This window comes from Saimiri boliviensis, chromosome 6 (assembly GCF_048565385.1).
Source record: "Saimiri boliviensis isolate mSaiBol1 chromosome 6, mSaiBol1.pri, whole genome shotgun sequence".
Taxonomy (NCBI): Eukaryota; Metazoa; Chordata; class Mammalia; order Primates; family Cebidae; genus Saimiri; species Saimiri boliviensis.
The window spans coordinates 120,296,383-120,323,678 of NC_133454.1; the positions used below are offsets into that span (position 1 = coordinate 120,296,383).

The window sequence follows — 27,296 nt, forward strand, 5'->3', positions numbered from 1 at the left end:
CACCAAGAGAGCATGATCTGAAGGCTGCAGAAGAAATCAAGGCTCCCACATGCAGCCACATCTTCACTCTCAAACCCACCAGCACCACACCACGTGACTCATCGAAGTTTATTATGGCCATTAATTACACAAACATACAAGCAATCCGTCGTCCAGCTCTGAAGCACTCAAGCCAGTAGAGTCCATTAGTGATTTCTCTTTATAAATAACTTAGGAGAAGCAAGCACAGTTGGTAAGGAACCAGCAGCGCTGACATAGCGTCACGCAGATGGCATGAGGCAGGCCAGGGAGGGGCAGGCACCAGAAGGTCAGAGCCCTCCTTGGCCCCAGCAGCCCCAGGCCCACCAGATGCTGGGTTCTCAGGTAGTGGACATTTCAAGGCACGTACAACTTCCTAAGCAATAGCAGCTCCAGGCTCTTCCCTGAGACCTGGTTTACCTCTGGAACAACCAAATTAACACTCAGCACACCCCCTTTGTCTATTGTCTTCATTCTTATTACTGAACCTGCCCAAAACCCCCAGCGCAGGGGGCTATGTATTAAACAGACTCATAATCCCCGCCCTTTACATTCTGAAGACAGGGAGGTGCGAAGCGACTGCCCCTAATGTAGTGATGGTGTTTTTTAAAAGCACCATTTGGGAAGTTAGGTTAGGGCCTCTTTTGATGTCTGTCTTAGGATGGACACTGGGGGCGGGAGGATTCCATCAAAGGAGTGAGGGGCGGGGAGGTGAAGGGAAGGGCTGCTCGTGAATGAGAATCAAGGCACTAAAGGAGAGGATGGATGTGTGGGCCTCGGGCAAAGTCACCCTGAAGTGGAGGGCCCCAGAGGAGAGATGGGTGGCTGGGGAGGTGACCTGGCCCTCCACTCCTAAACAAGCCCCAGTGTGACCACAATCTCCAGGCCTAGAGTTGCCCCCTTCCCTCCGGCCAGAGGTCCCAAGGTAGCGCCCGGGCTTCTCCAACCGGGGCAAGCCAGGTCTGGGGGCAACCTTCACAAGCCCCAGCCCTCATGCTGCACTGACACTGCCCCCACTCAAACAGGACACAGGACAAGCTTGTCTGACATCCGCTACCAGAGTGAAATTATGGCTTTATAGGACTCAAACCTGTTGTTGTTCCCAGCTCTGTTCTCTCCCTCCAATCCAACCCCTGCCGCAGTGCGTGGGAAGGCCAGCCTTCAATGGACTGGACAGATGCCAACAGCTGCATCCCTCAGCATGAGGCTCCACGTCTAATACGCCAAACCCCAGGAGAGACGGAGGGGACTGGAGACCCAGGACCGCCTCCTCGAGATACCGCTGCACTGGGTTCAGATGGCCCTGAGTGCAGCCACAAGCAGATGCTCGTAACTGTGGGCACGCACTCACTCACAGACACCTGAGAGGTGCTGGGCTCCCGCCTGGCTAGCACCCACAGCCAGGCACTGAAAGGAGGGGCTTCCAGGAAGACCTCCAGCCAAAAAGCCAGCAAGTGCTGTGACCAGTCACACAGCCCAGGGCCTGGTCCCTCCAAGGCCTCTGTGTACCGACGCAAGTCCACAGGGAGCACCAACACCACGTCCAGTGGACCCTCGAATCTCGGCGATGGCTGGGCCAAAGGTTGAGCATGGGTGGGACTAGGGAGGGGCCGAGGGCCAGGAGTGTGTCTAATACCCAGGCCAGGCAGGCCCCTGGGGCTGTGGAAACCCATAGGGAGGGGCAGGCCCGGGGGGATAAGGGGGCTGCGGGGGCATGGAGGGCTGGGGCTGGCCTGGGAAGCCAGGGAGCTGGGGCTGTATTGGGTAGGGAGGTTTTCCTCCTGCTTCGGGGTATGGGGACTGTTGAGGATAACCAGGACTGGGGACCCTGACTCCGGCCACGGGGTACCCCGGCCCAGAGGCACCAGTCGGGGTCCCGGGATAGCCCGGCCGGGGCGGCGTGCTCCTCTGTGGGGACCAGGAGTAACCTGCAGCAGCCCTGGGTCCAGGCTGGGCTGCCGGGTAAGTGGGGCCCAGAGGCCCGCTGTAGAAGGAGGGCTGGGACACCACCGGGAAAGGGGCGGGTGGCAGAGCTCCACAGGCAGTGGGGCCCACAGGCAGACTAGGGGACGGGCTGTAGGGCAGAGGGTAGGGAGGCATGGCCGACGGCGGCGGCTGTGGCTGCTCTTCAACCACAGGAGGCGTTGCCTGCGGTACTGGGCGCGGCGGTGGTGGTGGCGGTGGCGGGCGGGGTGGAGGGGCATCGCCGGCCAGCTCCTGGGAAGCTCTGGGCTTCCTCACCACTTCCTGGAGCTTTTCCACGCGAACCCGGCGCAGGTGGGACAGCATCCTCATGGAAGAAAAACTCTCCAGGAACGTTTCCAGGGGCACCTCGCCCTCCAGGAACTTTTCAGCCATGGCCTGGAAGACATAGTCCAGTGACAACAGGAGCCAGCTGAGATCAAGGCCTCTTGCTTTTCCCTGGGGTCCAAGTTCGGCTGCAGGCCTCCCACCTTGTACCCTCAGGTACCCACTACCCTTCACTGGCCATGTGCCCCTTCCCACAGCTGGCATACGGTACACGCACTGTCTCCTTCATTAGAATGTCACTCCCTTGAGAGCGAGAACTGTCCCTGTCGTGGGCACCTCTGTCCTGACACCCTGGCATCATGCCAGGCCCACAGTGGCCACTGCACGTATGTGCTCAACACCTGGATGAGCACTAGCCTGGGAGCCAGGAGGGCCTGGAGGCTTCTTCCTCCCAGACACGGAGGAGTGGGCAGCGCCAGCTGCCCACAGAGACTGAAGAGGTGCCTGGAGGGGAGCAGGAGGCAGGGAGAGTGGAGTGGGGGACTGGCCTCGGTCCTCGGGGGACGCCTGCTGTGCTGCCCTCCCATCCAGGGCTGCCAGCTGCCCTTGTCCACTGTCACCCGTTTCTGCTTCAGCTGGTGGGACTGGGTTCCTGTTATTTGTATCCCAGAAGGCCTCCCGGGGACTAAAGATGTCCTTCCCCTCTGCCATCTACGAAAGCCCCCTTGTCCCATGCTTTGCAGACAGACACCTGCTCCTCTTCCAAGGACCCCTGCTGCAGGGACCGACGCCCTGTCCAGGGAAGAGGGGTGTCACCTCGCCTCTCACCTCAGACTCTTCTTCAATCTTCATGCCTTCCACCTGCAGAAGGTCTAACAAGGTCCCTGGCTGCAGTGCTGAAGAAAATTTCTCTGGAAGGGAGGGTAGAATGGCTGACGTTTGAAAAGTGCTTTCTGATTCAGTGTCAAAGGCATTCTGTGTCCGTCCAGGCCCAGCCACCACCCCAGGGTCCACCGAAGGGTCCTTTCGAGGGGGCCTGATGGGTGCTTTTGGTCCAGTTCCTTAGACCACCTTCCTGAGCAGAGAAGGGTCCGGTTGGGCCCAGCCTAGACCTTGGCCAAGCAGCCTCCCCTACACCGTCCTGGGAAAAGAAAGGACTCGGGCTTCAGAGCCCCACTGACCCAGCTCTGCCTGCCAGCCAGCGGAGTTACCTAACCTGAGCGTCAAGCTCTCTCACCATCAAGACGAGGACCGCCCTCCCACCTTCACACTGGAACACAGACACAGGTTCTGGGACACAGAGAGCCCAAAGCAACTCAGCCAAGTGCAGGGGCTACGCTGCCAGGGTAACAGCAGCGGCAGAGGCAGGCTGTTTGGATTCAAATCCCAATTCCACCTACTTCTAAGCTGGCTGACCTCAGCCAAGTTCTTGAATCTCTGTGCCTCATTTTCCTTACCTATAAAATGTAGTAACAGTACCCACCTTTCTAAGGCTGTTGTGAAAAACCGTACATAAAGCGCTTAGCACGGGGCTGGGAACACGGTGGGCCTCGGTAGCTATGGGCCTTGCCCATCCCTGGGACGGGGCAGAGAATCTATCCTTCATGCTGTTTCAGCTGCTCGGCCCCATCCAATCCTGAATGGGGACCCTGAGTTCACAGAGCGGCCACCCTACCCAACTTTGCCTTCTGCTCCTGGCACCGCTCCACGAGCTTCCGGAGCTCCTGGTATTTATCCGAGAGGTTTGAACGGCTGATCTCCAGGGGACCCTGGAACTCCAAGTTCTGCTCGGCCAGGCTCCGGTTGGTGGCCAGTGCCATCTCCCGTTCCAGCTGCAGGTCCTGGACCTAAAAGGGCAGGAGAGCAGACCGTAAGGAAAACGTCCATCACCATCAACCTTCCGGCAGCCCAGGTCAGGGGCTTCAGGGGCACATGGCTAGCTCACGTTGGGGCGATACTCAGCTCTCAAATAGTCAGATAAAGCCAAGTTTAAACCCTGAGCAAAGTGCTCTGCGCCTCGCTTAACCCTTAGCCCACCGCTCAAGAGGTGGAGACACATGGGAACCTGGCGCTGAGGGTGAAAAGGTGACATGACTGACACCCAAGATGGAGTGTGCAGAGCCCCAAGGAGGCGGGGACCAATTTACATGAGAGAGTCAGAGGCTTTCTAGGAGGAAAGGAACAAAAAGTCCCAACTTCTTATCCCGAAGCTTCAGAGTCCAGAGACCTACCATGGTGGCCTCTGGTGGCCCTGGCCAGGTGCACAGGCAAGACATGCAATGAGGCCCAAAATCAAGTTACTCTGAGGGGGGAGAGCCCGGGCCCCAGACCAGACCACGCTGCTGACTCAGGAGGGACCTGGACCTGCCCCCTATGCAGCACATGTGTCCTGCAGAGAAGCTGCATTGACCAGCCAGAGGGGCCACACTGGACATTCCCTGCTGGAGACACTTCCCCAGGCCAAGCGGCACTTTTCCCCTCTGCCAGGCTCTTTGTCACTGCCAGCCAGTGCGGCAGAAGCCAAGGCATCCTTCCCAGCTGTCCGTGACCTGATGCCCCAGGCACCTGCCCATGGGGAGGGCCGAGGAGTCAGACTCACATGCTGAGACAGCAGTGACAGTACACTGACAGCACCACGGGGCACCGGAAGAGAGGTCTCAGCAGCCAACACAGGGTGCAGGGAACAGCTCGGCAAGACTGACTCTGAGTCGGGGCCTGCACGGTGCAGCTTCTCCACCGTGGTCATATGTGACAGACCAAGCCAGACTGGCTCATGCCCCACCAGACACAGGAAGACCGTGGGCATTCTGGAAGAGGAGGCATCAGAGAAAGCCTGCCCCTCCTGCTGTCCCAGCTACAGGGGCCCGGGCCCTGCACTCTGGGGCAGGCCCGTAGCCTCTTCTTTGTGCTCCAGATTGGAAAGAGGGCCGCCACAGCTCCCTGCCCTCCCTGAGCCCTCCAGACGAGGCCGCCAGGGTTCAGGGACTGCAGGGCCCAGGGTTCTATCCAGCCTACAGCCCATGCAGCTGCCTTCTAGAGACATGGTCTCAATTCTGTTGTCCAGTCTGGAGTACAGTGGCACGATCACAGGTCACTGCAGCCTCGAACTCCTGAGCTCAAGCAATCCTCCTGCCTCAGCCTTTCCTGTAGCTGGGACTACAGGGACGCACCACCATGCCCGGCTAAGTTCTTTTATTTTCTGTAGAGATGGGGTTTCCCTAAGTTGCCCAGGCTGGCCTCAAGCAGTCCTCACATCTCATCCTCCCAACAGCTGGGATTACAGACACAAACCACCATACGTGACTCTCAATCTAACTTTTATTAGCCATGGACTTGACTCACACGGCTGCCCCGGGGTGAAAGGCCTACGGCCCTCCCGCTCACCCGTCCCCTGCAGGGCCTTCCTGTCCGCCCACTGCCTTTCCCTGCATCTAAACCAGCACATCTATGCTGCAGCATTTTCCCCGAACTCTTGCCCTACTCATTTCTGCTCCCTGTTCCCACAGCCTTCCAAATCTTTCTCTGTGAAGTGGGTCAATGGGTAGAAACACAGAGTTAGATAGAAGAAATAAGTTCTAATGCTCAACAGCAGAGTGGCGTGACTATGGCCGGCAATAATGTATTGCGTATTTCAAAGTAGCAAGAAGCGTGAAATGTTCCCAACACATAGAAATGATGAATACTCAAGGTGATGGAGACCCCAAATGCCCTGACCTTATAATTACTTTTTTTTTTTTTTTTTTTGAGACGAAGTTTGGCTCTGTCTCACAGGCTGGAGTACAATGGCATGATCTTGGCTCACTGCAACCACCACCTCCTGGATTCAAGTGATTCTCCTGCCTCAGCCTCCCTTGTAGCTGGGACTACAGGCACATGCCACTACGCCCAGCTAATTTGTATATTTTTAGTAGAGACGGGGTTTCACCATGTGGCCAGGCTGCTCTCAAACTCCTGATGCAGGTGATCCTCCCACCTTGGCCTCTCAAAGTGCTGAGATTACAGGCGTGAGCCACCACACTCAGCCTGATCATTACACATTCTATGCATTGCAACAAAGACTCGCATCTACGTCATAAATTTGCAAAATACGCATCAATTTAAAAAATTGCATACTGATGCGTATTAGGGGTTCAGTGTGAAGTCCTCCCAGTCACTGGGAGGTAAGACTAAAAACAGGTAAATAAAAGCTGTTTCCACATGTTTTGCTTTGCTATATTACTTTGGCAGAAATAAGCAGAGAGAATCTATACTCATACAGATATTTACACTCATACAGATATTTATGGGGTCGATGTGAGTCTCTGTTGCATACATAGAAATGTGTAATGATCAGGCCGGGTGAGGTGGCTCATGCCTGTAATCCTCGCACTGTGGGAGGCTGAGGTGGGCGGATCACCCTCGGTCAGGAGTTTGATAGCTAGAAAAGGAAGGAGTTGCTACTCACCTTTACAGACAATTATCAATTTTCTTTGAATCTACAGCAAAACTCAGCAAGAAGTATCTAATAGTTCTTAAAAGTTACAATGTGAAATTTAAAAATTAGCCAGGTGTGGTGGCGTGCACCTGTAGTCCCAGCTTCTCCGGAGACTGAAACGGGAGGACTGCCTGAGATCAGGCGGTTGAGGGTGCAGTGAGCCATGATGGCACCATTGCACTCCAGCCTGGCAACAAGGTAAGACCCGCCTAAAAAAATAAAAATTTAAAAAGTTGCAATGTGGGAGATAAAACCATTCTGACTAACTTTCCTTACTAAGTTGCAATGTTGTTTTCCTCTGTCTGGCCCCCAGCCCAAAGCAGCTCCATGCACAGCCTTCCACATGGAGACAGCTCTGCCAACTCTCTTCTCTCCAAGCCGTGTCCATGTCCCAGACTAAGAGAGAGCTCCTGTCTCCTCACAATCCCACAGTGACTCAGTTACCATCTCAGAACCCACAACAGAAAAGCCCCAAGTGGCTTGTCCTGCTTCATTTCCACCGGATCCACCGGTGTTTTGTCCGTCAGAGAGGTCAGATGAATGGAACAGGTATGACTGCACACCACAAAATGGAAGTGCCTTCTGCCCAAGAGGTCGCCGCTGCTCACATTCTCCGTGATTCTCTGCTTGCCACGACTCTGTCAGCCTGCTCAGCCCTGCATACTCTAGAAGCAGGCCTTGGGCTTCCCATGGCACCATGCTCTCAGTGCTTCATATGTGACAGAGGACAGCAGGCAGAGCCGCACTGTGCCCAGCACCAGGCCAGCCAGGAGCCACACCCTGCCAGAGTTTGAAGCCTCACTGACCATGTGAGGAGCCCCGGGGCTTAGACAAGCAGGCTCTGCTCCATGTCCTTGCTGAGGACTGAAAAAGCCTTAGGGTGGGAGGATGTGCCCACGGTGTCCACCTCTCCTCACGCTCTGCCCACCAGGAGGTCTTTTCAACGCCATGTTCAGTCACCAACAACCCCAGTGAGATTCCTCACTTGGGCAGTAGGGCAGGCTTTGGGCGGCAAGAGCACACACCTGGCACCCCTACGCATGGAAGCACAGAGACACTGGATGGGGGAGCGTCATTATTTTTTTCAAAATACCACAAGTTCACAGAAGAGACGCACCATACCTGCTCATCCAAGCAAGTAAAAGTGTCCTCCAAATGCAAACTAAAGGAGCTGGCATTACTCGGGTTTGTGTCTCTCCCTCACATTAGGGACAGGAAGCAGGAACTTCCAGAACAGCAGATTAGCTGCAGCCACTCAAGGGGTGACCGTGGGTATTTCTGGCTGAGTGGCCTGACCTCTCCCATCTCACAGGGGACATCCCAGGGTCACAGGAGATGCCAGGGGCAGGGAACATCCTTTAGTCAGTGTAAATCTCTGCACAGGCAGAAGGGTTGTTTGTTTCTACAAGGACTCTGTGATGAAGAGCGAGAGGAGGAGGGGACTGTCACGAGGAAAAACAGGATCAAATGGGAGACGAGCTACATCTGAGCCTGAGCACGGCTCCCCGAAGTCTGAGTCACCTGGAGAGACGGCATCACACAGGGCTCTTGGAGAAAGTGGATACAAAACCATACCAGTGCTTTGAGGAGCTGCCTCTAGATCTGGGCTGGAATGACAGTGTGGGGACTCCTGGGATGGCTGGGTCCCTGGAAGGCCCCAGGAGGCCCTGCCCTCCCCAGCACTGCCAAGAACTCCCAGGAACTGGTCTGAAGCCTTAGGGATTCCTCTGAGTCCAAAGCAGGATGAAGTTCACAGAAAAGGGAGATGAATTTGGCTAAAACTCCCAAGAAGCTGGCACCCTTAAAAAGCGCCTCTTAACGAGCCTCATCTGCTGGCCTCTGTTGGGCCCCCTCCCGGCCTCCCTCTACCTCCGGGGACTCCAGGGCCAGCCGGTCAATCGCCTCCGAGTCATTCTGCAACTCCTCCAGCTCCTGCAGAGTCTTATCCTTCAGCGTCTCCATCCTCGCCTGCAAACAGAGTGACACTAAAGTGAGGAACGGGCAGCCCCAGAGGAAGGGACCCCAAGCCTGCACATGTTATTTGTCAAAAACAAACTGGAGTCTTCCTGCGGTAACACCACTCCCCGGGGAGGCTCGAGGAGGGACAGAGATCTCTGAGAGCACATTCCTGCAGCTCGCTGCCCCACCTTCCCACGGGTGCTAGATGGAGCTCCCCACGGATCAGAGAGGAAAAGGCAGGAGGAGAGGGCCAGGCAGCAAGGATGGAGACTAAATTTGGCCCAAGGCTGTCCACAAGCACTGATGCCATCGTGGCCTCTGGTAGGTGTCTATTTCTGTCTGAACCAGGAATACGCCAAGCTCCACAAAGGGCAGCTTTGCTGGCTTCGACATCACCGACTCAACTATGTCACTGCTTGTTATATTTAGTGTTCCAGAAACCTCAGGTTTCCCTCAAGAATTCCCCACAACGGTGGACCTCTCCATGTGTCACCAAAATGAATTGTCATGCGTCTCCTCGTAGGAGCAAGGAAAAAAAATCACCCAGTTGGCCTCGCAGGCAATCAGGAGGAAAAGAAATTGACCGACCCAAAGGACATCTGCTTTGATGGAGAGCTGGTGTCAGCGGCCCTCTCCCTGTCACTCTGCCCACAGGGCCATCGATTGTCTGTGTGGTGGATGGGTCACAGCCAGGCCCAGGGGGGAGCCCCAGGGACTGAAGGGAGGAGGCACAAACACACCCGGCACCTGCTTCCCTTCTGCTGGCAGGGTCCTCCATTTTTATCTGGCTTGTATCGTTTCCAGAGGTGAATTCCACAGCTTCTTTTTTTTTTTTTTTTTTTTTTTTTTGAGACACAGACTCACTCTGTTGCTCAGGCTGGAGACCAATGGCGCAAACAGGGCTCACTGCAGCCTTGATCTCCTGGGCTCAAATGATCCTCCCACCTCAGCCTCCCAAGTAGCTGGCACCATAGGTATACATCACCACCTCCAGCTAATTTTTAAATTTTCTGTAGAGACAGGGTCTCACTATTTTGCCCAGGCTGGTCTCAAACTCCTGGGCTCAAGCGATTCTCCCACCTTGGCCTCCCAAAGTGGTAGGATTACAAGTATGCGCCATGGTGTCCGGCCCCATAGCTTTAATGTTGGTTTTTCTTGTTACGAAGGTTTAGTTTTCAAAAGATTCCAAAACCACAGCAATCTAGGGTCCTGCACCAGCATTCAGCTACGGTGAGCCAAGGCTGACGACCCAGCCGAGAAGGTATTCTAGAATCAAGGACCAAGGTTACAGCTGTGTGGTCCGACGCACCCTTCTCCAGGTCTCAGTTTCCCCCTTTGCAGTAGGAAGAAAACAGCATCTCCTAGGGCCATCAGAAAGACAAAGGGAGAACTGAGAAACAATGAGCACATGTTCCCAGGTGCCCCGAAGTCCCAGTGTACACCTCAGCGGAACCCCCCACACTCAAGCGTGCCCTGGTTCAAACAGTAAATCATATGGCCACTGATAAGGAGCTATGCATATAGGGGCGTGACCAGTATTTATCTCCTGAGGGTTAAAAGCGGCCCCCAACCTCTAAGCAGGGACTGCCAAACTTCAGTGTGCGCCTGAATTCCAGGAACGCTCACTGATGACACAGGTGGCCAGTCCCTCCCACACAGCTCTGCATCAGTAGGTCAGGGCAAGGCCGAGAAATCTGGAATCCCTCCTGGAGAGACTGACACAGGTGGTCCAGGGCTGGCTGCGTCACAGTGGAGACCCCTGGTTTCTGAGCACATGCAGCATCAGTTTCCCGGGGCTGTCTTCCCTCCCCTCACAAGGAGAGGTAGCAGCAACCATGTCACATGCAGACAGGGCATCTGAAAGTAGGAGTCACGGCCAGCAAATGGCAGAGCCAAAACTGAAACCTGCATTCTGTCCACACCTCACCTTACTGCTCCAAAAACCCCTGGTCTAAAACCTTAGAGCCAGGTTGGACACACTGGCTCACACCTGTAATCCCAACACTTTGGGAGACCAAGGTAGAAGGCTCATTTGTGGCCAGGAGTTCAAGACCAGCCTAGGCAACATAGCATCAGATTCTAAAAATCATAAAATAAAATAAGAAAAATAAGAAAAGCTGGGCCAGGCACAGTGGCTTATGCCTGTAATCTCAGCACTTTGGGAGGCCGAGACAGGCAGATCACCTGAGGTCAGGAGTTCAAGACCAGCCTGGCCAACATGGTGAAACCCCATCTCTACTAAAAATACAGTATTAGCCAGGCGTGGTCGCACACACCTGTAATCCCAGCCACACGGGAGGCTGAAGCACCAGAGTCACTTGAACCCGGGAGGCGGAGGTTAAAGTGGGCGGAGATCATGCCACACTCCACTCCAGCCTGGGCAACTGAGCGAGACTCCATCTCAAAAAAAAAAAAGAAGAAGAAAAGAAGTAAAAGCTGGAGCAGGGGAAGAGCAGCGTGCAGACAGCCTGGGCTGGAGCAGAACTCTGGGAGGAACCCTGCAAACACACCCAAATCAAAACTCCAAAGAGCTGGCCACAGCAGGAGCAACACTGTGAAGACACCGAAACACATGAGGGCCCAGGCTTCAGCCAGCCAGACACAGATGGAGACTGGGCCCTGCCACAGGCACAGGCGGATCCTCCCTGAGCCTTGAGCTCTTCACCTGTAAAATGAGCCTCACACCAGCACCTCCCTCACAGGGTGGGTGCGAGGTTCAATGGGATGGCAAAGGCAAGGTGCTGGCTCGGTGCCAACAGATTCCAGTACCACAGCAATGACTTCTCATGAAGGCCCCAGCATGACCCAGCCGAGAACTCACCCAGCCACAGCAGCTGCACCCAGACTGGCTCCACCCTAGGGGACGCCCTCCACAGAGCACCTGCTCGCTCCTGCAGTCAGGGCTGGGCGCCGCAGGTGCAGCCGGGTGGAGGACGGAAGCTCCGTCTCGGGCAGCTGGCTGACCACACACAAGCAGCACAGTCAGCACCGCCATCTGCGAAAGCACCCAGCAGGTTCAGAACTCAGTCTCCTACACGGAGGTCTCCACGCACGGGGAGAAGAGCTGAGATTCCCTGGGACAGGCACCAACTCCCCCGCCAGCTGTTTACCATGGGAATGTCACCAGATGTTTAACCAATATCATATTTTTAAGGCATCACAGCCTCAAACAACACATCGCAGACTTTTTGGTCTCGGGACCTCTTTTCACTCACAATGTTTCTGAGGACTCCGAAGAGTTTTATTTATGTGGATTACAGCTATCAGTATTTACTATGTTAGAAATTAAAAATGGAAAAAAACTTTTTTTGAAACAAGGTCTCACTCTATCACTCAGACTAGAGTGCAATGGCACGATCTCAGCTCACTTCAGCCTCAACCTCACAGACTCAAGCAATCCTCCCACCTCAGCCTCCTGAGTAACCAGGACTGCAGGCATGTGTCATCATACCCAGCTAATTTTTTTTTAATTTTTTGTAGAGATGGGGTCTCACTATTTGATCCAGGCTGGTCTCAAACTCCTGTACTCAAGTAATCCTTCCACCTCAGCCTCCCAAAGTGCTGGGATAACAGGTGTGAGCCACCACACCCAGCCGAGAAATTTTTAAAATACAAGAACACGCAAGCAACACCTTCCATTAGCCACCAGAATGATGACATGATCATGGGTCATGCAGCCTCCGAAAACTGCCCTGTATACTTACACAAGAAAAGAGAGTGAAAAAGAAAATGTTGTCTCAGGATTATTATGAAAACCACTCTAACCTCATGGATGGCCTGAAAGGGTCTTTGGAAACCTCCTGGGGTCCCCTTGGGACACACTTTGAGAGCCACTGGTCTAGAGGTTAAGAGATGAGACTCCGGAGCCTGACTGCCTCGGTATGAACCCAGCTCTGCCACTTACTAGCTGTGTCATCTAGCCCCTTTGTGCCTCAGTTTCTCCATCTGTAAAACAGAGCCGCGTGTGGAACATAGTAAGCACCACTAAGCATTTGCTGCTATGAGGACCCTGGCAACCATCTTACACAGTGGGCACCAGTATCACCCCAACCTCACGAGGGTGGCTGAGAGAGTGATGTCACTTTAGAATGGCAATGCCTTAACTGGTCCGGGGATTCTCAACACGTCCCTTAGAGTCACCTTGAGTCCTTGTTTAAAGCCAGAGTCCTAAGTCCTCCTCCAGACCTAGAACTGTAGAATCTCCAGGATTCCTAATTTTTTTTTTTTAAAGACAGAGTCTTGCTCTGTTGCCCAGGCTGGAGTGTAGTGGCACAATCTCGGCTCACTGCAACCTCTACCTCCCGGGTTAGGGCAATTATCTTGTCTCAGGTGCCTGCCACCAAGCTGGCTAATTTTTGTATTTTTAATAGAGAGGAGTTTTACCATGTTAGCCAGGCTGGTCTCGAACTCCTGACCTCAAGTGACACACCTGCCCCAGCCTCCCAAAGTGCTGGCATTACAGGCGTGAGCCACCATGCCTGACCAATTCTTAATTTTTAACCATGTTTTCATTTTAACTAGGCTACCTGGATCTGACTAGTTTGGCATCTATCACCTTATTTTTCCCTTTCCCCAACACTCTGAGAGGACTCAGGTGGACACAGCCCCATCTGACGGAGGAAAAGCAGAGACCCCAGGGAAGAATGGGCTTTGTCACCCAGTCAAGGCAGAGGCACAAAGAGAACACAGGCAGTGCTGTTTCTACAGAGTGAGTCCCTGCCCAGGACTCCAACGGCACTTCCTGAGCCTTGGCTCTGTGTGGGCACGGAGGGACAGGTGACACCCTGTCCCAACACAAGACAGGCGGGACAGGTGACACCCAGGTGCATAAGACAGGGGTCTTTCATGCTGGGATTTAGGTTCCAGATTTGCAGTCATGTGACAATGCACATCGTAGAGGGAGGCAGCATCACACACTGTCAAGACCAACGGGCCACAGCTCACGAGAAGAGAGCCCAAGCTCCGGTCAGCTCCGCAGGGGAGAGTCACATGAAAATGGTGCTGCCACGATGTCAGGCCAGGAGTCCCCCCTAAATGGAGGCTGAGTCTGGGAAGCTGCTGCCTCCTCTGCTCGTGGGGCTCCCGTTTCAGAAGGCACTGCTGGAATGTAGCAGACAAACATGTCCTGAATGAGGCGTGCTCAGAACCCTACTCCCAACTTTGTCAAATGGCTGGAGGCCAGATGTTCTCTTTTTGGGGGTTCAATTTTCCTTATCTGTAAAATGGGCAACGAAACCCTTACATGGCTCTTTTCTTCTGAAATCAGAGCCCTTGGGACCCAGAGTCCCAAGCCCAGCGGAGACTGGATCTCAGATAGCACACAGTAACATTTGCCCAAGAAGTGATGGAGAGAGGAAAGGGAGAACAAGTCAGTGAAGACGTGGGGACAGAGAACGGGGCCTTGCCCACTCACCCCTGCCTGCCTGCATTTCTCCACTCCTTTACTGAGTAAACGCTTCTGAAGCAATGGCATTTGCCAAGAACACTGTGAGGGTCCCCATCACGGGAGGAAGGATAAACGGGGGCAGTAGGATGCAAGCAAGTGTTTGGGGGAGTTGTACTATGAGCCAGACACGGTATCCACAGGTAAGAGCTGGTCCTAACTCTCAAGTAACTCAGTTTATTTTTAAAAAGCCAAAAAGACTCACAATCATTCATCATGAAGACAGCTGAGAGCGGCGTAACAGAGGCAGAGGCCAACAGAGTGAAGAGTAGAGAGGGCCGCTCTGCGGGCCGGGAAAGCTTGGCCACAGGAGTCTGCTCCAGTCACACCAGCAGCAGCACAGCCCAGTGGGAGCCACTGCAGACCCGAGTGGCTGGGAGGGGGAAGGAGGGAGAGCTGTGAGGCAGGCGGCCGCACAGGTTCACAGGTACAGCAGGAAACACCTTTTCTGGGGTGATACCATCAACTCAAAAGTGATCTGGCTGGGAGGGAACAGGTGAGAAAGCGATGCCTGAGCCAGCCTGCGTTCCTCGCAGAGAGAAGAGGAAAAGAGCCCCTTTGGCCTCACTCACAGCCCCTGGGAAGGAAGAACTTGCTTTTGTTTTTTCCTTTTGCTTTTTAAAGTTGTCTCTCTGTAGTTTTCACCCCCACCAGAGGTCCCAACCCCAGCGCCTACAAGGGAGGAGGCCAAGCGCCAGGCAGGGAGTATGTCCAGCTGGAAAGCAGCCCTAGCGGTTCCAGGACCCTCCTGCAGCCTTGCCAGCTTTCCAGACCCATCAGCTCTCCAAAGGGAAGCCAGAAACCCACACCTAGGTGCACCTTCCCATCTCTAAATTTCAGTAGCCAACTCAAAGTTGTGAAAAACTCTGGGCAGACCATCAAAACCCACCAGCTGCTGTGTGTCACCTGAAATTGACACCACATCCTCTATGGGAGACCCATGCAAGGATACAGATCACAGAAAAGGGGTGGGGAAGACAGGAGAGGTGACAAAGACATCCCACAGGCATCCTGGAGCCCCACTGTTTGCCACAACGCACTGAAAGGAGGCTGGGGTGGGGGCACAGGCTGAACGCACTGGAGCTTTGCCGTAAAAACCGAGGAAGCGGCATTTCTGGGTGCAGCCGGACTGGCCACCTGGCACCTGCTGCTCTGATCTCTGGTCTCAACTTCTTTCCGTTACTTTATATTTTGACTAAATCGATCCTACAGGTCTTGAGCACAGGGTACACGATCTGGTAAAAGATAGCATAGGGCCAGTGGATTTAGGCCAAAGACAGTGCCATGTGCCCAGTACGGGAGGCCACAGAACTTCCTAGCAGGCGGGGTGGAAGGGGGACTGTGGGGAGGGTTCAAACATGGAGCAGCCTTCCAGATCTATTCTTATCAGACGAAAAAAACCACGCACTGATGGTTTTCCTCAATGAGCTAATCGGCTCAAAAACAAATCATTTCCACTGATCAGAGATCCTTTACAAGGATAACCTTAAAAAAAAAAAAAAAAAAAGTAAGGCTAGACGGCAAAATGCAGCATTTTCTAGACAGTGAGGACAGTGAGATCACAGTGTGGCATGCCAGTCCCAGAGACAGTCTGCACTGCCCCTTACCCCTGGCCTCTTATCTAAGTGGCTGCCAACTCTCCCCACAAATTCCGTGTCTGCACAGAATTCTGTCCTGTGCAGACGGGGAATTTGTAAACAGACGCCTTGAGGTTGTGCTTTGGCACTAGAGCTCTTTAACTGTGTGACCTCCATCAAGTCCTTTAACTTCGGTTTCCGTAATGGGGGACCATGATGATAATCCCACCTCAGAGGTTGCTGTAAGGCTCAGAGAAGCGGACAGCTCAAAAAGAGCTCTGCAAAATCCTAGCACTGAACAAATATAAATTATTCCACCACATGGGGTCACTCCTGAAAACGCTAGGGTACAATGTGCCAAGTGCAATGGCTGCTGAGATTGGGCAGGTGGGTTCCAGCCTCCACCACTCTCCTCGCCTTACCACACAACACTTACTTGCCAGCGACCTCAAGCCCAAAATCCCTTGGTTTCTCACACATTCCCACATCCACCGATGGTATCAGAAGCAGCTATTGCCAGGGCAACCTGCACGTGTTAAAAAGGAACTGGCCCCATCTTACCTCGTATGTCAGAAACACCTGCTGCTGCCTTAGAAACCTTCCTAGTCACGCTGCTTAATGAGGAAATATTTGTGAACCTGATCCGGTTTTCTCTCCCTGGAATGATTCCAGCTGTGCATCCAAGTAGCAAGCTGTTTTGTTTCCCAACTTCCCACAGGAAGTTAAAAAAAAAAAATCCTCGAGTCTTTCTCACCTGACCCAAAGCAGCACGGAACTGACCTTCCCTACAACTGGAAAAGTTAACAGTGTAAAGCATGAAGAGGGAGTCATTTTTAGTTTTCTTTTCTTTTTTTTTTTTTTTTTGAAATGGAGTCTTGCTCTGTCGCCCAGGCTGCAGTACAGTGGCAAGATCTCGGCTCACTGCAACCTCCGCCTCCCAGGTTCAAGGGATTCTCCTGCCTCAGCCTCCCGAGTAGCTGGGACTACAGGCACATGCCACCATGTCCGGCTAATTTTTTTGTGTGTTTTTCAGTAGAGATGGGTTTCACCGTGTTAGCCAGGATGGTCTCAATCTCCTGACCTCATGATCCGCCCACCTCAGCCTCCCAAAGTGCTGGTATTACAGGTGTGAGCCACCGTGCCCGGCCTTTTATGTGTTTTTAGTTTTCTTTTTTTTTTTAAGAGATGAAGGTCTCACCCTGTCACTCTGTGGCCCAGGCTGGAGTGCAGGGGCACAACAATAGCTCACCTCACAGCCTCAAATTCTTGGACTCCAGCAATCCACCTCAGCCTCCCAAACAGCTGGGAGTCCAGGCCTGTGCCACGCCCCCAGCTGGTTTTCATTCTTTCTAAGGAATTGCTGGGGTTGGAGCTGGGTTGGGATTGGAGATTCCTCCCACCCACCAGGGATAAATACTTAAGATGACATGAAGGGGCTTTGCAGGCAAAAACTCCTAGATTTGAATCCCATCTTGACCTTTCACTAGCTATATAACCTTGGGCAAATCGTTCAGCCTTTCTCTTTTGTTTCTCCTGTGTAAAATGGGGCTAATACTCCCAACATCACGGGGTTGTAAGGATTAAATGAGAATTAAACCAGACCACCAGGCAGCAGGCCCGGCCCTTGGCAGGCACCAGGCAGTCTTAATTCCCACACCGTCATGACTTACTGTTACGAAATGCTGCCTGTCAACTGTGCCAGGCACCCAGCTAGGTCTGGACCCAGAGGACTCTGAAAGAGCCGATCCCAGAGGGAAGCAAAGGGTGTAGCTTCCTAAAACAAGCTCCAGACCAATCTAGACAAGAGTCCTCAAACAGAAGCGTATGTGTGGGGAATGTACAATCTCTCATGATAAGGAAATTGCCTTACGAAGGAAACTGTCATCTTTATGTAAATATTTACATAACAACTGAATGCTCCCCCATCCACTGAAAAATTCCATCTGACCCCTCTTTGCCCAGAGGCAGGGCCCTCAAGTGAGAAGACTCAAGAACAATGAGCCCATCGCTGTGCCAAAGAGCGGGAGGCACCAAGTGGCAGACTTCAGGAAATTAAGCCACCCCGCTGGCTGGGAGGGTCTGTCAGCACAGGGCAGGCTGCAGAGACCAGCACTCACACCAAGCCTCCCAGGCGCTGGCTTGGCCTTGCTGACCCGCCCATCCCCTAAAGAACCTCCTCCCAAGCCTGCTGAATCTCCACACACACGCACTCCGGCACTCCTCCGTGGCCACTCCTCTCACTCTCCAACCTTTTTTCTCCCCCTCACTAGCCTTTCCTCCCAGTCTTCGTTTCTATCTGTGACCTTGGCTCCTGGCCCTGACTTCCAGGCCTCCAGGTCAGCTCAGGTATGTGGGTCCCCCAACCCCTGATGTCCAATCACCAAGTTTTAGCTAGTCAGTGTTCCCAAGGCTCTTACACGCACCCATCCCTGTCCCGTGCAGGCTGCGAACTGGTCTTCCCACCTCCAGGGTCTCTCTTTCACATCCCACCAGGGTCCCTGGATGAACGTGTCCTATCACACTGCTTCCCTGAAGCTGGCCGTACTGCCCCGCTCCTTCCCTCATCTCCCAGCTGTCAATGGGTGGCGAGCGGGGGCGGGGGGGATGTATAGCCCAGCCAGTGTAGACAGAACGTCTCCCTCCTCTGACCATTTGCCCTGTTTAGCCTAATCCTGTCACTTTCAACCTTTTTCAAAGGAGAAGAATTTTTTTCTTTTTTTCCAAACAGAACATTTAATCTAAGCCCCACTGCACAGAATACTTCACAGTGCACATGCTATGGGCAAAGGGGTCAGGGAGAGCCCTGTTCTCACGGCTCAGTTTCCCCCTTGACCTAGAGTCGGCCCTTAAGACCGCTGCCCTAACCCCTTACCTCTGCTGCTCCCAACCCTCACCGGCCCCTGCCCGGTCCCCTCCTCCACTTTCAGCTGTGATGTCTCGCCAGCTGCTCAGGGCGGGGGGGTCGTCAAACCAGGCCTTACCGTGTCCTGCCCAGTGGCCCTGCAGAGACTCATTGTCCGATCAGTGTTAGGAACTGTGACAGGCCCTGAGTCTGAGGTTGAGAGACTGCTCACAGTCCAGAGGCTGTCCCGGGCGTTCTATGCGCAGCAACTCAGGTAATCCTCACTGCGCCTGTGTTGCTGTCCATCTTCGGCCTTTCCTCATTTTTTTTTTTTTTTTTTTTTTTTTGAGACGGAGTCTCGCTCTGCCGCCAGGCTGGAGTGCAGTGGTGCAATCTCAGCTCACTGCAAATTCCGCCTCCCAGGTTCAAGCGATTCTCCTGCCTCAGCCTCCCGAGTAGCTGGACTACAGGCGCACATCACCATGTCCAGCTAATTTTTTGTATTTTTAATAGAGATGGGGTTTCACCATGTCGGCCAGGATGGTCTCAATCTCCTGGCCACCTCGGCTTCCCCAAGTGCTGGGATTACAGGTATGAGCCACTGCACCCGGCCTTTCCTCATTTTAAAGAGGAGAAACTGAAGTTCTCTGCCTGCCACAGTCTCACCGGGAGGAAGTGCAGAGCCTGAGCTGCAATGGAGGCCGCACAGCTTCTCGGGCCCCATGCTTGCTAGACTGCCTCGATCAAGTCCACATCCACCAAACACCAGGCCCGGCTCTGGGGACTAACTTAACAAATGGTGGGTAGTAGGGACATCTTCAACGAGACTCCTCAAGAATAGGACCTGTTATATTTTGTTCAGAACCCGGCATAATGCTGTCCTAACAAATACTAGAGTGGTAACTACTTTCCTTCACCAGCCCTGTTAGACTAAAGTCCAAACAGGGGTACAGGCCCAGGAGCCCCGGCAGTACAGGAGCGGTGCCTCCTTTGAACCTCAGCTCTGCAGGGGAGACCCAGGGATTAAAGGCTCTGAATCTGTAAGGCAGACAGCCTGCACTCTCACTTACTGGCTGGGGAGAGCCTGGGTGGGTAATTTAAAATCTCCATGCCTCAGTGTCTTCCATAAGATGCAGCTTTTGGCCGGGCGCAGTGGCTCACGCCTGTCATCCCAGCACTATAGGAGGCCGAGGCAGGCAGATCACAAGGTCAAGAGATCGAGACCATCCTGGCCAACATGGTGAAACCCCATCTCTACTAAAAATACAAAAATCAGCTGGGTGTGGTGGCGCGTGCCTGTAGTCCCAGCTACTTGGGAGGCTGAGGCAGGAGATTGCTTGGACCTGCGAGGTGGAGGTTGCAGTGAGTCGAGATCCTGCCACTGCACTCCAGCCTGGCGACAGAGCAAGATACCAACTCAAAAAAAAAAAAAAAAAGATGGAGCTTTTCTAAGGACGAACTGAGTTTCATACCTAGAAAGTCTAAAGTCTGGCTCTCAGGCAGGGATCAATAAACTGTCGTGATTTCTACCACCATGACGCAGCGCAGACACTCAGCCCATTCTTACCTCTGCAACTCCGCACTTCCTGTGTGGCCTCTGAGGACACAGAATTTAAGATTCCTCCAGAGATGGCATCCGTCAACACAGAAACATAACTCCAACGGCTGAATCAACAATCTGTAATCAGATCAACAGCATTCAGCGTCAATCAAAATGATGGCCAAGAAGCAGATGATTTAGTAAGTAGCTGGTTTCTGAAACTTCCTGACAGTCAAGCCCAGCCATCTGGCAAGGCCTCTTCCTTCTTTGGCCCATGACTCACTTGAAAAAAAAAACACACTGACTTCACGCCAACTTCCACTTGTATCTCCCTTGTCCCTACTGTTCAGATGACTCGGGAAGGATTTCAATCCGCAGCTGTCCCTGCTCCCCCAGCCTACTTCTAATCTGCACAGAGCAAGCTGAGCAATCGGATCCAACTGTCCCTTAAGAAGGGATCGAGAGGGAGGTCAAGGCAAAGACACACTCAAGACAAACATCCAGGAGTGTGCACCGATCACACAAGCTGTGTCTGTTCAAAGCCCAAGATGATGAGACCGCGGTTCTCACCAAGGTTTGGCCATCCTAGGCTGATATAAGGTGAGGCAGCTACAGCCCCTACTCCTGCCAGTGACAAGCCTGACCCGGAACTTCCGGGTCCAGTGGAATCATCAACAAGCAGACGGGTCACAGAAAAAGAGAAACCAAGCCAGACCCTCCTCAAATCTATTCTTGACTCAGGCAGGAATCCACGAAGGCTGTTATCAGAGGGCGGCAATGCTGGATCCATGACCGCACTGAGCTCTAGACTCACTTTCATCCTTGCACAGAATGTCTGCCCTGAGCCGGCCCGGCCCTCTCCAGCCCTCTCTTCTGTACACCCCAGTAACCTCGAGAGAGCAGTCAGAGCTCCCATGGCCCTCCCATGGCTCCCAAGCACTTCAGTATTATGTTCAAAGTCTCAGGCTCCTTGGCTTGGTGTACAATGCCCTGTATCAGCGGGCCCCGAGCCTCTATTTCTCCACAGGTAGCTCACTCCATCCCAACTCTTTCTGTTCTACCTACCCGGCCCAGAACAAAAACCACACTTCCAGTCACGTAACATATGTTGCTCTCTAAAGATCAATACGACAGGGACCCTGGCCTACAAGGAGCGAACAGCACAGGCCGCCCTGCCTTTGCTCTTACTCTCCACTCTGCCTGGAATACTCTTTCCTACACTTCCCCATCTAGGAAATGCCTGCTTCATCCCTCGAGAGTCAGCAACTCTCTAAGGCTTTCCTTGCTCCTTCCTCCCGAAGAGCTCATCCTGCCTTCCGTGGTACCCTGTACACAGCACGCAGCATTTTACTTAGGAAGCAGCATGTTTCTTCAGTAAGAGTGTGAGCTCCCCAGGAGCACAGCTCACGTAAGGTCGTGTTTGTTTCTGCATCCCAGTGCCTAGGTCAACACTGGCCACATACAAGGTGATAAGGTGTGACTCTGTGTCCTCGCCTGAATCTCATCTTGAATTGTAATCCCTGTAATCCCCACAGGTGGAGGGAGGGACCTAGTGCGAGGTGACTGGATCACGGGGGCGGCTTCCCCCGTGCTGTTCTCGTGATGGTGAATGAGGTCTCATGAGACGTGGTTTTATAAGCGTTTGACAGTTTCTCCTACAGACGTTCTCTCACCTGCCGCCATGTAAGATGTGCCCACTTCACCTTCCATGGCTGTAACTTTCCTGAAGTCTCCCAAGCATGTGGTAGTGTGAGTCAATTAAACCTCTTTCCTTTATTAGTTACCCAGTCTTGGGCAGTTCTTTTCATTTTAGCAGTGTGAAAAAACAGACGAATACACCAGGTATCCAAGGAATGCCGACCGGATGGGGACTTCTGCTTTTGGCTAACGTGGAGGAAGAGGCACCAGAGTCACTCTCCTGCCTCGGAAAAACTAAAAAGCCAAAGCTAACAAAACACACAGAACGATGGTTTGTAAACACTGGACATCAGACAGCAGAGAATAATGATCCCTGACAGTGAGTGCTACAGTTGCTCCAAGTGACTCCTAGAGGGACTCCAGGCCGAACGCACAGGGAGTGGAGAAGAGGAATTCAAACTCCGAGGAGGCCGGCGCGGCCAGACTTCACAGAGTGGAGTACCAGAGAGAAAAGGGCCACACAGAGAACCCCAGAAACCTGCAGAGGGTCCCCCACCAGTTCTCAGCTAGTACTGATCTGTCCAGTCCAAGGCAACAATCCTCGAACCTCAATTGAAACAGAAACAGTCTGCATGCCCACCAGCCACAGTGGAAAAACCTCATCAGTCACAGGACATCGGTAAAGTACTAAGGATAATATTGCCTCCATAGTGAGGAAAAATCAGGCCTGGGCCTAAGGCCGTTCTGATCCCAACTAACAAGCCTTTAAAGAATCAAATGAGTGCGGTGGTTGATGCCTGTAATCCCAGCACTTTGGGAGGCCGAGGCAGGCGGATCACCTGAGGTCAGGAGTTTGAGACCAGCCTGGCCAATATGGTAAAACCCTGTCTCTACCAAAAATACAAAATTTAAAAAAAAAAAAATTAGCTGGGTGTGGTGGCGGGCGCCTGACTTTTTCTTTTGTTTATCCGTTCACCTGTCAACGGACACCGAAGTGGCGTCCACGTTTTTGGCTATTGTAAATATCGCTGCTACAAACATGGATATGCAAATACTTGACAAGTGTCTGCTTTCACTTCTTTTGGTATATACCCAAGAGTGGAACTGCTAGATGACACAGCAATTCTATGTTTAAGTTTTTGAGGAATTGTCATACAATTTTCCACTGGCTACACCATTTTACATTCCCACCAAAAAAGCACAAGGGTTTCAATTTCTCTACATCCTTGTCAACACTTATTATTTAATGTTTTTTTAAAAAAAAATAGCCATCCTAATGGGTGAAGTGGTAGCTCCTTGGGGTATTGATTTGCATTCCCTAATGACCAGTGACTTTGAGAATCTTTTCATGTGCTTATTGGCCATTTGTATATCTTCTTAGAAGAATTATCTATTCAAGCCCTTCACTCATTTCTGAATCAGGTTGGTTTCTGTTGTTGAATAGTAGAAGTTCTTTGCATATTCTGGAAACTAATTCCTAACACAAATTTTTTAAAGTTGGATTAGCTATACTAGTATCAGACAAAGTAGACTTCAGAGCAAAGAATATTTCCAGGGGCTAAAACGGTCATTTCATGATTAATGACATCGTTTGGATATCTGTTCCCTCCAAACCTGTTAAAATGTGATTCCCAACGTTGGAGGTGGGGCCTAGTGAGACATGTTTAGGTCACGGGACAGATCCCACATGGGTGGCTTGGTGCCCTCCCTGCAGTGATGAGTTCTTGCTCACTTAGTTTGCATGAGAGATGGTTGCTTAAAAGAGCCCGGCATCTCCCTGGCTGTGCTACACACCTGTTCCCCTTTCACCTTCTGCTATGAGTAAAAACTTCCCGAGTCCTCACCAGAAGCACATGCTGGTGCTATGCTTCTTGTACAGCCTACAGAACTGTGAGCCAAATGAATCTCTTTTCTTTACAGATTATCCAGCTTCAGGTATTCCTTTAGAGTAATGCGGAACGGACTAATACAATACAACAAAGAAGGTCAATTCATACAGGGACATATAATACTCATAAAAGTGTATGCAATTAACAACAGAGCTTCAAAACATGTGAAACAAACTTACGAAACTACAAGGGGAAATGGACAAATCCATAATTATAATCAGAAGTGTCAATATCCCTCTCTCAATAACTGAAAGAACAGAACACCGAAAATCAGTGTGGACACACAAGACGAACATCATCACACACCAACCTGCCTGAATTGAAAGTTGCACAACACTTGACTCAACAATAGCAGAATACACAATCTTCTCAAGTGCTCACAGAACATTTACCAAGATGGACCATATCCTGGGCCATAAAACAAGCCTCAGCAAATTTAATAGAAAAGTATGTTCTCTAAAAGAAAATTAGGAATCAGTGTTTTTTCAAAAGAGCACTTTACCCCTGTGACTAGTTTTTGTCATGCTCGAGGTGGGGCCAGATAAATCAGCAGTGGGACTGAAAATACTTACAGGTCTTCAAAGCTAGGCTCACCTGCCTGAGCTATCTGTTTGAAGTTCACTGGGGAGACTCTCCCCCCTTCAGCCCATCCTAAGCCCCAGGGGTCCTACTTGTCAGCCCCAGCTAAATGAAGACAAACCTGTTTGCTTAGTCTTTCACATAAACAAGTAAATGAAGATAAAGAGGTGAGATAGAAATTGGAAGGAGCGCCTACTAAGCAAACATGCTTTAAAGCTGGCAAAACCTCAGACAGGGCTGCCATTACACACCTCTCTGTAACCTTGTGGAAACACCACATCCTTCAAAGAAACTTCTAACAGAATTTCCACAAAACAGAGATCCAACTGGATTAAAACTGCGAAATCCATTAAATCAGGTCTTCAGTGACCTGATTTTGTCAGCCTGGAAAACCCCTGTTATTACTGGTCAACATCGTCCAGAAATGATTCATATGGCTAGTTAACACAATAGCCTTTTAAGGGCAAATTAACAAACTTCAAAGCAATAAACAAAAAGAAAATAAGAATCCTCAGGAATAATCTCACATCTAAGCTACCGGTGGCCTAGCAAATCTACAAAGTTCTTAAAGGCGGCGGTGCTTCACAAACTTGCCTTACAGTAAGAATCACCCAATGCATTTGTTAAAAATAGATTTCTGGGCCCTCCTCCAGATAACAGCACAAGAATCTCCAGAGGTGGAGCTCTGTATTTTTAGCAAGCATCAGAAATGATTCTTAAGGTCCAGTACCTTAGGGAAACTAAAGGGTCACAGATTAAAAGCACATTAGCCTTGCAAGGAGACTGATGGGTTAGAAATCCCTTGCCCTGGACACTGTGGCTTATGCCTGTAATCCTAGCACTCTGGGAGGCCGAGGTGGGTGGATTACCTGAAGTCAGAAGTTTGAGACCAGTCTGGCCAACATGGTGAAAACCTGTCTCTACTAAAAAGTACAAAAATTAGCCAGGCGTGGTGGCGGGTGCCTATAATCCCAGCTACTTGGGAGGCTGAGGCAGGAGAATCGCTTGAACCCCAGGTGGGATCAGAGGCTGCAGTGAGCTGAGATCACACCACTTCACTCCAGCCTGGGCAAAAGAGTGAAACACAGTCTCAAAAAATAAATAAATAAACCAACTTGGCCATTTACTGGTTGTGTGACGCTAGCCAGGTTATCTAAAATCTCTGCAACTCACTTCATCCATAAAATGGAATCACCACCTATTTGGACATGTTCGCAGAATACCGTATGTTCAGAAACCCCCAGAACAGTGCCCAACAAATGGAAGCCAAGCAAGAAATCACAGCTATTAAAAAAAAGAAAGAAAGAAAGAAATCACAGCTACTGCTACCTGCAAAACAGTGGCCAGAAACTGCCCAGAAAGTCTACAATGAAAATCTTCTACTTAATGGAAATTACAAAGGCACGGAACCAACTTTCCGAGATTATCTAGGAAAAAGGCTTTTCTGGGCACTATGACCTCAAAGAACAAAGACTCGCTTCAGTGTCTAGTATTTTCACTTCAACGGTCCCCAGTCCCACCTGGAACTACAGAGTTCAGGTCTCTGCAGGGTTGCAGCTTTGGACAACAAAGTAAAAGTCTTTCTCCAGTTCCTCGGGCACCACCACCTCCAGCTCTAACGCCAAGAGTCACAAAACTGAGAGTCGGGTGGCAGCATCTTGGTGCATGAGTAGGAAATGGGACTCCTGGAGCCAATAAAGGGGGCGGAAAAGGCCTTAGGCAGCAACAGGGAAACTGAGGTACTTCTGGAGCGAAGAGAAATTAGTCTGGAAAGTTTCTGGCGCTACAGACTGGCATTCCCAGGGTAAGTGAGCCCAGACAAGGAGTAGCTGAGAAAGTACTGCCTCAGTTCAGGGGCTAAAATCCCGAGTTGTATAGTCAACTCTGCCAGTAATTCACAAAGCAGCTCCAGGTGACTCCTCCTCCCGTCGGTAAAGTGGGAAATCACCTCACTGGCTGAGGAGGAAATGGAGAGGAAACAGGGACAGAATTTTTATGTATACGCCCGCTGCCCTTTGCACCCAGAGGGTCCCGGGGTAAGAACTGGTCAATGATGCTGGGAGGTCCAAGTCTGAGTCCTGAACAAAGCCAAAGCTGAAAGTCCCATCTCTCAATGCCCTGGGGAAAGGGCACAAGCCAGGAAGTCAAAGACCAAAGTCCCTCCAACCCCTACTCGGCCACTCGTCTCCCGCGTGCCCTCTAGCAAGTGAGACCCTACTCTCAGACCTCAGCTTCCTCAACTATACAATGGGCTAACTGGCTGTAATGTCATCAGAATTGTAACCGCAGATGCTCACTTATGGGGCGAGGGGCTACGGAGGTGGAAAAAGAAAGGTGGCGGTGAGGGGCGGGGCGGGGCTGGAGGTGCGACCTGCAGGGGAACCGGGGCGGCGCCTCGCGCTCTCCCTCCCTCCCACCGCGAGGGGCAGGGGCGCCGGCCCCCGGCGCGAGTCACGCGCCCCTCGTGCCCAATCACCGGCCTCTGCCAGGGTGAGGCGGGCAGGCGGGGGCGCCCCGGGAACCACCACCGGCGCCGCCCCCCACCGTCGTCCTCTGCCCCGCCCGCCTGCGGCAGAGCCAGGACCCTCCCCAGCCCCCGCTCACCTGCCAGGGCCGCCGCCGCCGCCACCGCGGGTTAAACCGCAGCCGCACCCACACTTCCGGGGTCCGCCAGGCCCGCCCCCCACCGGATGTGACACCCCTGCAACGTCCGGCGCCGCACCGGCGCGCGTGCTTGCCCCGCGACCCCGTTGGGCGCCCCGCCTGGCGCGCTTCTGAGTTACCACGACATCGTGCCACACACACACTCGCGGCCGCCCGGGCCACACCCACGGGAGCGCCCACGAGGCTCCTCGAGCGCACGCGCCGCACGCCGCGGCCCGGGGAGGAGACCCCGCCCACTGGGCGGAGACCGGGCCGCTCTGAGCGAGTGCGCCGGCGCGGGCGTCCGCTCCCGAGCGGCGAGCGAGCGTTCGCTCTGCTACGGCATGACCTTGGGGGGCTGGTCCGAGTGATCCAAAAGGAGCGGGAAGCAGATGGAATCCCAGCACCTAGGAGGAGCCCCAGATGGGCTGAGCTCAGACTGAG

The 27,296-nt window shown here is 52.6% G+C and overlaps 1 protein-coding gene across 2 annotated transcripts; it reads right to left on the minus strand.

Moving 5' to 3' along the window:
* Positions 1-94: 94 nt before the first annotated feature.
* VPS37C (VPS37C subunit of ESCRT-I) lies at positions 95-27,115 on the minus strand. Of its 2 annotated transcripts, XM_039471254.1 has the most exons (6): positions 26,814-27,115; positions 20,131-20,241; positions 8,612-8,710; positions 3,944-4,115; positions 3,097-3,179; positions 95-2,379 (listed from the first exon to the last, which is right to left on the minus strand). In XM_039471254.1, the coding sequence occupies exons 3-6, from the start codon at positions 8,702-8,704 to the stop codon at positions 1,648-1,650; spliced, it is 1,080 nt and encodes a 359-aa protein (XP_039327188.1). In that variant the 5' UTR covers positions 8,705-8,710; positions 20,131-20,241; positions 26,814-27,115; the 3' UTR covers positions 95-1,647. The 2 variants fall into 2 exon arrangements, with proteins under 2 accessions (XP_039327188.1, XP_039327189.1); XM_039471255.2 differs by lacking the exon at positions 20,131-20,241.
* Between the last annotated feature and the right edge of the window lie 181 nt (positions 27,116-27,296).